The 13,845-nt window shown below is 43.8% G+C and overlaps 1 protein-coding gene across 1 annotated transcript; it reads left to right on the top strand.

Annotated features, from left to right (window-relative positions):
* The first annotated feature begins 1,412 nt into the window (after nucleotides 1-1,412).
* COQ2 (coenzyme Q2, polyprenyltransferase) lies at nucleotides 1,413-9,708 on the top strand. Its single transcript, XM_055795603.1, has 7 exons — nucleotides 1,413-1,760; nucleotides 2,171-2,337; nucleotides 4,415-4,536; nucleotides 4,763-4,848; nucleotides 5,731-5,864; nucleotides 6,311-6,499; nucleotides 9,180-9,708. The coding sequence occupies exons 1-7, from the start codon at nucleotides 1,547-1,549 to the stop codon at nucleotides 9,333-9,335; spliced, it is 1,068 nt and encodes a 355-aa protein (XP_055651578.1). The 5' UTR covers nucleotides 1,413-1,546; the 3' UTR covers nucleotides 9,336-9,708.
* Nucleotides 9,709-13,845: the final 4,137 nt, after the last annotated feature.

Below are 13,845 nucleotides of genomic sequence, written 5' to 3' on the forward strand. Positions count from 1 at the left end.
TGGAAGGTGGAATAAATTGCATCGTGACACCTTTATACAGGGGATCATTTAACATATGTGAAAGTAAGGAAACTGATAATCCTTTAGAATCAGGGGCAATTTGACTAGCCACTCAGATATGTCTCGAACAAGACAGTGGGGTCTTGATAGCTTTTGGTGATTTTCCGAAGTCGGAAATGTGCTATTCTCTATTTATTTTTTTTTCAGTGAGGGGCCAGACCACTTTATAATGAATATAAATTAGTGACAGTTTGCTTTTCTGCTTTACTTTCATGAGCTCCTTTAAAATTGTCTGCAGGTGGTCCAGAGTTTGCTCATCACATCACACATTAAAAAAAAAACCCACCAACACACCCACAGTGTCTGCTCAGGAGCACCCACCTGGTAAAACTGGAATTCCCAGAGACAGCAGAAAAGAAAGGCTGTGGGCAGGCGTTGCAGGGACTTGCTTGCTGCCCTCCAGGATGCACTGTTCACATGTGGTTTGGACACTCATCTGTACCGAAATAAAGTCCTCCACGACTGACACCCTCATCCTGAGAAAGCCAAGGTCACAAAAGAAAGTATTAGTTACACTTTATTAGAGTTGAGCAACTGTTTCTTTTATGGTCCTGTGGGAATGGTTTTACTGCTGCAGAGCACTCACTGTAACAGCGAATGGAAAAATGCCAAAGTCACTTATCCTGTTGGGTTTTTTTAATTCCCTTTGGGTTTTTGTCAGTTGTTCAAGGTGAAGGAAGTGTAAAACTAAGGCAGAAGTGATAATGCTGCGGAGCCACTGAATTCTCCAAGAAGTGTTTCAGCAGCAAATGTGGGGATATTTTATCACTGAAACAATGCCGTGCAAGACAAAGTTTTCAGGGCCCTGTCCAGAGCTCCCCTCCCTGCCTGGTTTATGCGGTAATTCGCATAAGACGGTGGGAGGGCTGAGTGAACGATGACAGAGATCCAAAGGCTGTACACGAAGTCAGAAATTTTTATTAACAGCAGGCTGGAGAGGATTGGGTGATGAGACACATGCTGACGTATGAACACCTATGTCTTGTAGATGGTATGTTTGATGACATACAGTCACTTCTGGGATTTCGGCCAAATAGCATGCAAGGCTGAAGAAATTCAGCAGTAACACCAGCACACACGCTGTCAGCGAGATGCTGAGCTACCGTAAGTGGAGACTAGAGAGTCACGAAACCTGTGCGGGTTTTGCCCGGCTGTTCAGCCGCCGGTGGCGCTGGGGCGCGCCGTCAGTGCGCGCTGCCGGACGCCCACGGCCGGTGACGCGGCTGCCGGTGACACGGCTGCCGCCCCCAGGGCCGCGCCCTGCGGCCTACGGGGAGCGGCCGCCGCCCCGCCTCGCCCGCAGTTTCGGCTCCCGGGAGCGAGGCGGCGGCCCGCACACGCCAGCCGGGCGAGGGGCGGCGGCGCCCGCCCCAGGGGCAGGGAGGGGGGACCCCCGGCCCCGCGGCCCCGGCAGCGGGGGGGACGCTGCGCATGCGCGGCGCCACGTGACACCGCCCCGCCGGAAGCGCGGCCGCGCGGCGGCAAGATGGCGGCGCTGCTGGCGCGGCTCTGCCGGGGCGCCCCCCGCCTCCGCGCCGCCCGCCTGCCCCTCGCCGCCGCCGCCGCCCCGCCGCTGCGCCGCCCCTCCGCGCCGCCGGGGCCCCCGCGGCCGCTCAGCTTTTCGGCGGCCGAGCTGGTGCGCGCCGCGCCGGGCCCGCTGCGGCCCTACTTGCGCCTCATGCGGCTGCACCAGCCCACCGGTGAGCGGGGCGGGGCGGCGCCATAGCCGTGGCGACGCGGTAACCATGGCGATGCAGGCGCCAGCGGGCGAGAACCAGGGGGTCCGGTGGCGGTGGCCGTCGCACCACTCCCCGGCCACACGCTCGCTGGGCTCGGGCAGAGCGGTTCGCCAGAGAGCGCGTCGGTTCGGCCGTGCCGTCGCTCGGCAGCGAGCTGCCCTCTGCCCCGTGCGCCCCCACCTCTCGTTGCCCCCCCTCGCCCCACCCGGGTTGTGTCCCCGCTCAGGGACGTGGCTGCGGTACCTTCCGTGCACCTGGAGCATCGCCTTGGTGGCTGAGCCAGGCTGCCTTGTCCCCCCCTCCCCCCCCCCCCCCATCCCAACCCCCTCTCGTTGCCCCCCTCGCCCCACCCGGGTTGTGTCCCCCCTCAGGGACGTGGCTGCTGTACCTGCCGTGCACCTGGAGCATCGCCTTGGCGGCCGGGCCGGGCTGCCTGCCGGACTGGCACATGCTGGCCCTGTTCGGTGTCGGGGCGGTGCTGATGCGCGGAGCCGGTTGCACCATCAATGACATGTGGGATCGCGACTATGACAAAAAGGTAGAGAAACCGCCGTGGGCTTGCAGGGACCTCAGGGAAGTGGTTTGCTGGTTAATTAACCAAGTACATGTCTGCTCATTTCCAGCATCACCGGTGGGTCCTTGCTGAGTGCAAGGGCTTCAGGCTCCAGGCTCAGAAATTCCTCCATGTTTCTGTCAGATATGCATGCAATTAATTTGTCTATGTTTCCTCCTAGAATAGTAGAAATCTGTTTATTTTGTATAACATTTCTCTGTCTAGGACTATAGTAAGTCTTCTAGAGTATTAACCTCTGTGTAAGATAATCATTTTTTTCAACAATTTTTGTCAGCAATTGTCAACAATTATTTGTTGTCAGCTGTACATAGTACTTGAGCAAGTTTATTTTTCAACTTTGCTTTGCATGACAGAGCAGAATAACACTTTTCTGCTACGCTTGCTAGTTGCAGTCTACCCAAGAACCACGTATTTTATTTTTTTTTTAATTTTCAGGAGCAGGTTTTTCTTGAATATTGTTAATTTCCTCATAGCTGTTAAGTGTATCATGCCCAACCCTCAGCTAATCCTCTTCTGTTATGTTGTATTTTTCATCTCGTTTTTGTTCAGAAGAGGGAAATGAGCAGAAGGCAGTGCCCCGTGTCAGATGTTGGAATGTGCACAGGTGCAGGCTTGGAGGGGGAGCATCCTGGTGATGCGTCACTGTTTGTTTGTCTTGTTTTCTGTTCCTATATTATTCCTCTGGTTTTGGGGTTTGGTTTTTGGTGCTGGCAAGAGACAGGTTAATGAGCCAGTCCAATACGTGAAGTCCTTACAGCTCTGTTGTATTTGTGCAGTTGGGAAGGCGATGGATCAGTACAGGTTTTGTGGCAGCTTTGCATGGTTTAGGGTTCAGAGGTTATCAACATCTACATACGCTAAAAGTATTTGCCAGGGTGGGGTGGGTGTGATTAGTAAGGTGGCGTTTTCAGTGGAATGAATTCCTTTGTGCATTGATGGGATGTGGTTAGATACAAAGTTTTAAAAATTCTCATTGCAGCTCTTTCTTACGTACCTTAAGAGGGTATCTTCAAAACAAGTGCGATAGAGGCCAGACCAACAGCAGGGTGTTGGCTTGTGTTGGTGATGGTGGTTTGGGGGTTTAGATTTTATGTTACAGATTATTTGGTAAATGTTTTCTTTTCTTTAAATGGAACATCCTGTGTTTGGTTATGATGTGCAGTGGAATTGGTCGCAAATACATTAAAGGCATGTTTAACCTGCAGAAGCAGTATTTGACGTTTAACATAACCTGAATGGGGGGCAGAGAACAAACTAAAAGAGTTTATTTACATTCACATTATTAAAGCATATGCAGAACACTTAATACATATGTAGCATTCTATAAAAAGTTGGCTTTCGAACTTCTTTGAATGGACTTTACACCATTTTCATCAACGTGCAAAACTTTTGTCTTTTTTTTTCCTTTGGCCGTGGTCACCTTTGGCAAGTAACTCAGCATACATTGCAAATTAACTTTTTTTCTGATATTTTTTTCTTCCTTCAGCTAGCCTCGTATGATTTTCTGTTCCAGACGTATTTTGTAAAATCCATTGTATCCCAACTAGGATTAAATTAATTGTCCTCTCATGGTTATTAACTATGGTTACGTGTGCTAGAGGAGCCCTGCACCTTTATGGTATTTTGCATGATAATCACTTCAATGCGTTTAAACACAGAAGAACTGCTCAAATTTGGGATAGTTAGCTCACAACTTTTTAGGTCTGATTTTTTTTTTTTTTCCCCTAAAGTAATAAAATTTCAATATGAGATATCTGCAGTGTTTCTAATCAGCCTCATTGCACACAATTGGCGCTTTATTTCTGCTCTAGTTTTTAAAGCCTACATGCTTCTATTATGAGTGCTGCTGCTTAGAAATAACAGCTCATGACCATGATGGCATGCTAGGTTTGTATCATTGAAGGAACCCCATCTCATACATTCTGTGACCTGTTTCAGTTTATTTTTGTGCTTATATGCCAATGGTGTGACTTCTCATTTTAAGATACATTAGAATGTTTTATGTTGGATTTGGTATTAATATGATTATTTCAATTTTTAGGTTGCGAGGACTGCAAGTAGGCCCCTGGCAGCTGGAGAAATCTCCATTTTTCAGTCCTTCATTTTTCTTGGGGGACAGCTTAGCTTGGCGCTTTGTGTGCTCCTGTGTCTGAACTACTATAGGTGATGTATGAGTTACCTTTTATTTAAAATTTTATTATGGGTCCAGAGTTAAGCACAGATTTTCAACAGAAAAGGTGTTGGGTGCAGACAGAGGAGGCTGTTAGACATGGAATTGTGTTTAACGGTAAAAGAATTAGTTCAGTAATATGTATGGCTCCTGTAATGCTGCACAATATCTTGTGATCTTTAGACTGGCAAACAATAAATGTCTTGGTACTTTTTACAGTATCATTCTGGGAGCAGCCTCTTTGTCTCTTGTGATCACCTACCCTCTGATGAAGAGAATAACATACTGGCCGCAGTTAGTTTTGGGTAAGCTGGAAAAATTTTTACTATTTTTTTTCTTCTTCTACAAATAAGTAATTGAACTTTTTCAATTACTTGAAGAAAGCAATCTGATTTTTTATAACTTTTTATTAAAGTAAAATTACCTTATAAACAAAGGTTTGTTGTGCCAGAAGCTTCTTAAAAGAATTTATAACACAAGAGTTGATGTTTGGGTTAGGGATTTTCTTTGTTAAAAATCAGTTCCTTCCTTTGGCAGAGTGAAGGGATGGAGAAAGGGAGGAAGGAAAGAAGTATTTGTCATTTGAGAATCGGCTTTAGTTTCAGGGTGCTCTTGAAATCTTTCTTAAGCATACATTTGTCCTGCATTTCAGTCTTCAACCTCTACAGTACCTCCCGTGCAGAAATGGATGGTGCTTGTATTTCAGGATGAGCTACTAAAACATATCTTTGTATCTTAGCCTTCACATTCCAGCTGCCTTCAGCTTTTTCAGCCAACTTTGTCATTTTCAGACTTGAAGTACCATAGTGGGCTGTTGTGCACTCTTGCAGTCAGTTATACTGACATCTTTTGTTTTACTGACATCTAAGCATTTTAACTTTAGACCCGTTGTTTGAGTACACGGGCATAGTTCTGTGCAAATATTTCCCTATGCTAATGAAACCAAATTTAAACTGAGGGAAAAACGTGTGGCTGTAACCATTTCTCCTTGTAGGTCCATAGTATATAATGTCAAATACTTGAATTTATTACCTGCCTGAAAATAAGTGGTAGAAAAATAGAGATGCCAGTATTTTATAAAAAGCTGCTGATAAACACTCAAACAATATTTATTTCTATACATGTAATTCAGATTGCTCCTGGCAATCTTGTAACTTTTTTATTTTTAACTCTCTTTATGTTTTTAGGGCTTACATTTAATTGGGGAGCCCTTCTTGGCTGGTCTGCCATCAAAGGGTCATGTGAGTGGTCTGTGTGTTTGCCCTTGTACTTAGCTGGAGTAATGTGGACGCTGCTATACGATACCATTTATGCACACCAGGTAGAGTAACAGTGAGAAATTTCAAGTGTCTGTGTATGTTTGTGTGTTTAATTTACAACTTTGTTGTCAAGCAGCAGTACTAACCCGCTGCCGTTCTTCACCCTCAGCTGAGCTAAAACAGCATCAAGGAAACCCCAGCCCCTGGACCTTTTATTGCTGTTTGCAAATGTTTTACATACCAGACAGAAAGCTGGAAGTATAATGAACTTTATGTACCTATGCATTTGCATTGTGTAAATAACTTTGGTATTGGTATTGGCTCTTAGCTACTAAAGCAGCTTTAAGGACCAACCTCCTAAATTAAATTTTAATTCAGAGACCTACAAATGGACTTAAATTGGTTTCCTAATAAGAAATGTTAGAAACTTAAGCAAAGCCCTTTTTGTTTTCCTTATGAACTGGCAGTTGGATTGTGGATTTTTTACTAATTCATCCTTCCATTCCAGGATAAGAGGGATGATATCATTATTGGTGTGAAGTCAACAGCCTTGCAGTTCAAGGAGGATACGAAGCAGTGGCTCAGTGGCTTCAGCCTTGCAATGCTCCTGAGTTTGTGCATGGCAGGAATGAATTGTAACCAGACATTCCCGTATTACTCAGCTGTGGCTGCCATAGGTGCTCACCTAGTGCACCAGGTTTGATGGATTTATTTATATTTTTTCCATGTGAAAATTCTTGATAAGAAATCGTAGTGATTTTCTACCCCCATCAATTTGCCAACTACTTAAAAAAATAACCCTGTAAAGAGAACGGAAGTCTTTTGACAATAAGATTGCTTCTTTTAAGTGCCTTTTGCAGACCTTTTGTTTGGAGAGACCTCCAGTGGTCCACATACTGTAGAGCACTGGTTTTCAGTCTGTTCCTGTCCAAAAGAACTGCCTCACATTAAGCTGTGATCTCAAGGGAGCAGTTTTCTTCTTGCTTCCAGTAGCAGCTGCAGCTAGATCCTCCTCCATGTCCTGCAAGATTGTGCAGTTTTTACTCTTCTGATGCAGCTCTTGCTATGTCTGGCACATAAGATCTGAGACAGCAATTGATGTACGTTATGAATGTTCACTTGCTTTAAAAGATTTTGTGGTCTACACTATCAAGGACACAGCTATACAGTAGCTATATGAATACGAATATTGCATGTTCTGTCTCTCAGAGGTGGTTAATTTTACATCTAAATAATTATACAGTACTGTGGTCTGGAGCTTCAGTCTGTGATCTGACAGTTTAACAAAATTTTCTGTGGCTTGTTCACTACCACCTGTAGCAGATGTTAATATTATAATTTCATGGTAATCGACTGTTCTAGTTCACAGTTCTTTTTATAGCAGAGAACAATCCAGTTCAGTCTCGTATTAATTTAGAAATCTTAATGAATAGCAGAAAGAAAGAAATCAACTGTGTCAGTAAAAACACGCACGATCTTGTTACCCTGTTCTTTCTGAATCGTAGCAACTGTGTTGCCCAGCCTTTCAGCGACAGGTCAGTCTGTATGAAAATTGCTGGTCTTGATAGGTGAGTGATAGCAAAGAGGTTTGAGCAAGTAGTAAAACCGTCAATAGTCTGAGAAGTTAAGTGTGTGGTTAACATGGAACTTTGTAAAGCACATTAGACTTACATTACACTTTAATGGGGGGAGCTTGTGCAGGTGATGGACATTAACAAACCTCTGGGTAAGAGAATTCTTATGATGGTGTAGTCTGGTACTTGTCAGCCACTGCTTTTCATAGCGGTTGTTCTTTGAGATTTATGAGTGAAAGAGTACTATGTTCCGCTGCATAATCATGTACAGTTTGAATTGTCAGAGAGGCTTTACCTTGTAGTTTTGGCACAATTCCCTGCAGGGGAGGGGGTTTATAAATGAGAATGCAGACCTATTGAATGTAAATGGTGAAGAGTGTACACAAATTTTCTAGATTGCCAAAGTCACGAGAGCAGTGTTGTTCTGTGTACCACAGAGTAGTTTCCTTTTGAGTGACTATTTTAATATTCATGCCTTCTAAACATTGTCATGCTTTTTGATCTAGATTTCTGAGTGTCCTTACCTAACTGAGATTAGAAAGCTGAGTAAGCCTCATGAGGGTTAGGTTTTCCTGAATTGATTGGATTTGTGCCTGAGACAGAGGAATTTGGGTCATGAACGTGTCAAATTTCAATGCCACTCAAGAAGTTCAGTGGTAGAAAAGTAACATCTTGTATTTGCTTTGCATTTCTGAATGGTTTGGCTGCTATTGGGTTTTATTTCTCAGTTCAGTTCAGTGGTTTCAGTTCCCTGTGCTTGAGGGGCTGGCACGTTTTCAAGGGCGTGGATAACATGTCTTAGAAGCTTGTGGACAATGTTTCAGATTATTTGATCAGAACCTAGCCCCGTCACCTCTCTACAGCTGCAAATGGCAGAAGAACAGATTTCCTAGCAAAAGTTTCACTTCTATTAGTCTGATATATTCTGATTTCTTCAAAGGCTGAGTTGCAGGGTTTGAGGTTTTGGTGGGGTATTTCTTTCATTTATTTTGCTTAACATTTCCTCTTGCCATCCTTTTCGAGACTTTTGCACCAAGTTTTGTTTCTGGGAATATTTGTCCAGTAATTTTGCTCTTGTTGTACTGTGTGGGGTTTTTTCACCTTTAGTTGTGACTCACAGCAGACAGCTGCCAAGCTGGGCAAGCTTTGCTTCTAGCTGTTGTTACAGGTGTCCTGGTTCTTTTTTTGCAAGAGGGTTGAACAGACATGGCTAAGAGTGACTGGACTACACCAGCACTGTGTGATGAGGCAGGGCTGGGCACCTTCCTGTGCATTCCAGTTGGCTTGATTCACTGCTGGCTCTACAGTGCCTTGTCTTTACTTAAACACAGAGCAACACCTGGCAGCAGAGATTTAAAGGTGCAGGCAGGTTTGGGGGGGGCGGTTATTTTTATTTGAAGCTCCCAGTGTGGAATTATGTGGCAACCTACTGAGGAAAATCTCAAAAGGACTTATTTACATGCCCAGATATTTTTACATTTTAAAATGTGAAACCAGACACACCAGTATCCAGGCTGTTTGTATGGTCCTTCTTTGAGAGGGTCCAGGAATCAGGTTCATGTATGATCCTTGACTTTTCTGCAGTATGTTGAATAAAACTGCCAAGTAAACATAGATGCCAGTTATGCAAAAAATCCTTTGTAAGCACAGACTGTTCTGGTTTCTTGTGGAGACAACGGTATGCTTTAGAATTTGAGATTCAGTTTTTGAAGTTACAAACCATTTGGTGTCTTTTTGTGATGTGTCAAATATTTATGAGTCTGTAGAATAATAATGCTATAATGTTATACTGTGCTTTTGCAGATTTACAGTTTGGACATAGACAAACCTGAAGACTGTTGGAAGAAATTTGCTTCAAATCGTACTGTAGGCATTCTGCTCTTCATAGGGATTGTGCTTGGAAATCTGTGGAAACAAAAAGACATAAAAAATGCAGAAGAGTCTTTAGAAGACAGGTAGTTGAAATTGCTATAAATACTGATATTTCAGTCCAGCTAAAATGTAAGTACTGTAAGAAGGAAAATGTTTTTAACATAAATATAGCTGCTTTATACTGTTTATTTGTAAAAGCTGGTGAAAACATTCTTGTTTCTAAAAGCATGCAAATTAAATTATTCTACAATATAAGTTTTGATTATCCTTAAATGACTTCAACCGCCGTAGAAGCTTCAACAAGTGCAGCTGCTCTGGTGGTCCTGCGTAGTACAAGCAAACTTCTGTCAAGCTCTCGGGACTGTAAGACCAAGATTTTATACAAAACAGATGTCTCTTAGTGACAGCATGTGGGAAAATGCAGAGTGATTTCAGGATGTAAATAAAATCTGACTGTACATGTTTGGTGTTCTGATTTATTACATGAATGATTTTCAGTTTGAGTTGGAGCTTGTTGAGTGAAAAAATTGCAGTAACAATACAAAGTGATCCTAATTTTTCAATTTTTATTTGTTAATTCTATACATTTTAACATGCCAACTGGTTTTATTTGTAGCCTTACAGGAAGAGCTTTTTTATAGGAGGCTGCCTATAAACAATAAAAATATCAACTACAAGCTAACCATTACATTACTCCAATCCATTCATGTTTTTGACTGGCTTATGCTCTCTGTTACATGATTTGCACAGTAGTTAACCTTTTCTTAGACTCATGGTGTCAGAGATCTTCTGTGGCACATTCTGTAACTATTTTCTGTGGAAGGTGCAGCAGACACGCCTGTTCTACGAAAATGATACGGTGGAGTTGACTTCAGTTTACATACTGGTAGGCAATGCAAACACAGTTTTCTCCACAGGTAGCTTTGATATGCCTGCCTGTGGGGCTGTGGTTTGGTGGTTGCCAAACTCGTTATGGTATTCCAACAACCCTTCCTGATGTCTGCTCTGCTCCTTGAGTGGTGGGGCACAACTGTGCAGTCGCACCAAAAACTAGGCTGCGTACTGCTCTAACTCTGAAGATGGGTATCATATTTTAAGGTTATTTAAACCTATATGTCTGAGAGACATTGCAGTCCAGAGCTGTGTGTTCAGGGTTCGCTAACTAGTTTTGTGTTACTGATGACGGTGAACCGGTGAAGAAGTTCCTGTTGCAGGGAAATGAGAAAACATATGATGAGTCAGTGGCTTTGGTCACAGCAGATCTTTTTTGAAAATTATTGCATGTTTTCTGTGGAGTGTTTCCAAACTCATCTGGAAATGCATTTTACAAAGATATACCATAGCTGTATTTTAGGTTCATTGCCTGAAAACTGAAGAAAGGTTTAGGTTCTAGGCTATAATACTGAGCAGATACTGAGTTATCTGCTTGAGCATTTTGTGATTAAAACACAGAAGTAAGTGTGTTTTTAAGTGCAAAAGAGACAAAGGCTGAACTGCTTTCTAGCTAAAACCCTGTTTGTATCTGCTGGCCGGTACATACGCATATCTTCTTCCATTCCCAAGCTATTCTATTCCAAATCTTCAGAAAGACTCTTATCTGCTGTATTTAGATACAGTCTGTCAAAAAATTCTCAAATATACCTATTTCTGAGCAACAGCTTCATTATTAGCTAGTGTGCTTTTGCACAAATAAACAACGTCTGCTGGAAGAGTCTCCTCCAACGCCAAATGTTGCATTTCTCCTCCCCTTCCTTTTCCAATGTTCCTCCACAGGCTGTTGAGATAACAAATGCTTTTGGAGGCAGCAGGAAGGTCAAATGTGCCTTGCAAAAGCAACGTGAAATGCCAGCAGATGCTTGGTGAAACAGAAAACTCCGTAACCAACACACACACTTGCCTTTTTGTGCTCCCATTGTACTTCATAGAAAAGTACATCAGAACAACACCAGCTTGTTGCCCAGGAGTAGCGGTATGTATTTAGAGTCCTGCAGAGGTACGGGGAGGGGTTCCCAAGGCATTGGCTGCCCTTCAGAGTGGGGATGGATCTTTGACTCAGAAGCCCTCTTGGGGCAGTGGCACACAGGAGCTTTCACACTCGCCTTTGCCAGGGGCAGGGATTCACCATAAGGTCATCCAAGGCAAATGTCCCTGCATTTTGCTATTTGTATATTTCTTGGTAAATGTGGTATCAATGAACGTAAGCAGGTCAGATTTTTCTCTCCCTCTAATTTCAGGAAAGTGTGCACTGCAGGCACCTAGCTCAGGAGCTGTGGTGTGCAGACAGCATGGGACAGAGGGCATGGGACAGCCAGCGTGGCTGGAAGGCAGTCCGGCTGCAGGAGGTCACCAGGTCAGTAGGTCAAGCATAGTGATGGCCACTGGTAGCCTGGCTTGGGAACAAAGAGGGGGCTTGGCTCGAAGTCAGAAAGGTGTGTCAGTTTGTGGAAAGATCAGAGCATCCTGTGGCCGGGAGTCACTAAAAAGCTGGCTGAAAGTCAAGATAACCCATCGCCTGTACCAGCATGGCATTGTGGTTAGCTGAAAGCACAACCACTGTGAGGAAGGACTGGTAAACAGAAGCAGAAGAATATATTTTGTGGGTACTGCTTCTTTTTTTTCCTTTTGGTGAAAGCAGGGAAAGGGCCATTAGTTTCTAAACGCATCACAGTGCAAATATCAGGAGAGATCTGTTTAAGCTTCAAAACAAAGCTAACAAGAAAAAATGCGGCTGTTAACCGGCCATAGATAATGTGAAGTTTCAGTATTAGCTGAAGGCTCTTGGCGTATGGGGGGGGAGTTCCCTGCAGTGCCTCCCTGTAGTTTGTGATGAAGGCAAAAGGCCAGAGCAAATTTTAACACGGTGTGTGCTAGGTACAGTACCAGAATTACAAATGAAATAGCAAAAAACCTCGCTGGTTTTACAGCACTTTTCTTTTCCTGGATGGTGGTGTTTAAAAATAAAACCACCCTCCCCCTATCCCTGGCCAGGCAGCTGTACACACATGGTTTTGTCTGAGCTAAGCAGGAAGAGGTCTGATATAAATAAAAAACAAAACAAAACAAAACCAACAATGAAAAATACTGTTCAAATGTCAAGTTCAAACTATTAAAAATACAGCTTTAATTTCTGGAAGAGTGAGTGGAAATCCTTACCCTAATGAAGAATAAAAGAAAACCAAACCCACCCCTAAATGTTCACGCTAGCACTTCCTCCAAATTGCAGAGCTTCTTGGATATGACAGGTAAAGAGGAGAAATGCTTAATATAAAATATGTTGCTTCAACTGCATAAAGGAACAGAACCAAGTTAGTAACAAGCTGAGAGGGCTGGGGGAAAGAAACTGCGTGCCATTCCACAGTACTTTTGTTTGTTTTCTTGGACTGGTGTCAAAGTATTGTTCAGCTCTGAATGAAAAGTATATTGAAGGGAAATAATTTTATCTTCAAGTTAACCCTACAGGCAACAGCACATGCACAGAACGAGGGGACTGTTTTGAGGAGAAACTTCGAGAATGTGAAGTGGTTGCTTAATAGAAAGACCTATGTGCATTTTGTGTTGGCTGTCTTGCTGTAGCATGGCCAAATATTTTCTGGCTTCATCAGAGTTTATTTTCCATCGAATGCTGTCACGCTATTAATCACTTTTTCAGGAAACACATAAATGGAAATAAAAGTATTTGAGAGAAAAATGAAGGAAAGCACAGGCTTTATGTATACCATAATATATGTTTTGGCAATACCTGCATTACTGTTCTGCTTTATTTAAGCATTGATTGGAAGGGACCTTAAAGAATTTGCACGATGCTTTTCTTTTTCCCCTGACTTCTGCATGCATGACACCACACAGTGGGTGCAGTAGTGCAAAAAATGGAAGATTTGACAGGTCGCTGGAAGAAGTGTCACGCTGACCGTTACCTGTCAGGCAGAGGAGCTGGGAGGTCTCCTGTCTCCTTCCTGCATGAGGGCAAGACCCAGGGCAGAAAGCCAAGGCTGCATGAGCGCAGGTCGTCCGTGAGGCTGATGGGGCTGAGGTTGCTTTTGGCAGGGTAAAGGACAGGCGGGATGTCCGGTGTCACGGTGCATACCTCCTCTCCCAGGCAAAAAGTTGATTAAGACGGGGTTGCTCAACTTTGGCACCCACAGGTTCGTCGCTTGCTGGCGCTTCATCTGGTGAGGGTACTCTCCACAGGTGGCCTGCCACCAGCATAACCTGGCAACCAGTTGAGCTGCTGTGCTGTCAGGGGTCCTCTGAGACGTTGGAACATCTGCGCAAGGAAGCCATCCACTACGGAGTAGGTGCAAAGGCAGTGATTGTTGTATCTGCTGCCTTCAGACCTTGCTCAAGAAATCAGTGGCAGTGCAGAGGGGGACCAAGAAGTTGCCCTCAAGAGTTCGAGCTGCTCAGTGCAGATTTATTTATGCCAAGGTAATCAGAATGTGATTCAGCAAACTGGACTTGAAACACATAGGAAGCCACCATAAGAGGCTATCAGGGTAAACGTGTTTTGCCAATAGATGGGGTCAGCACCAAGGATACAGACACCAAGGTAAAGAAGTGAACTGATCTTCACTTACATTTAAAACAATAAAATAGTAAG

Source organism: Falco peregrinus, chromosome 2, assembly GCF_023634155.1.
Source record: "Falco peregrinus isolate bFalPer1 chromosome 2, bFalPer1.pri, whole genome shotgun sequence".
NCBI lineage: Eukaryota > Metazoa > Chordata > Aves > Falconiformes > Falconidae > Falco > Falco peregrinus.

Excerpts from the sequence above, each read along its gene's own strand:
- COQ2 (XM_055795603.1), top strand. The coding sequence starts at position 1,547 with ATGGCGGCGCTGCTGGCGCGGCTCTGCCGGGGCGCCCCCCGCCTCCGC. Across the intron at positions 4,537-4,762 it reads CTGTGTCTGAACTACTATAG|TATCATTCTGGGAGCAGCCT; the intron begins GTGATGTATGAG and ends TACTTTTTACAG. Across the intron at positions 6,500-9,179 it reads GTGCTCACCTAGTGCACCAG|ATTTACAGTTTGGACATAGA; the intron begins GTTTGATGGATT and ends GTGCTTTTGCAG.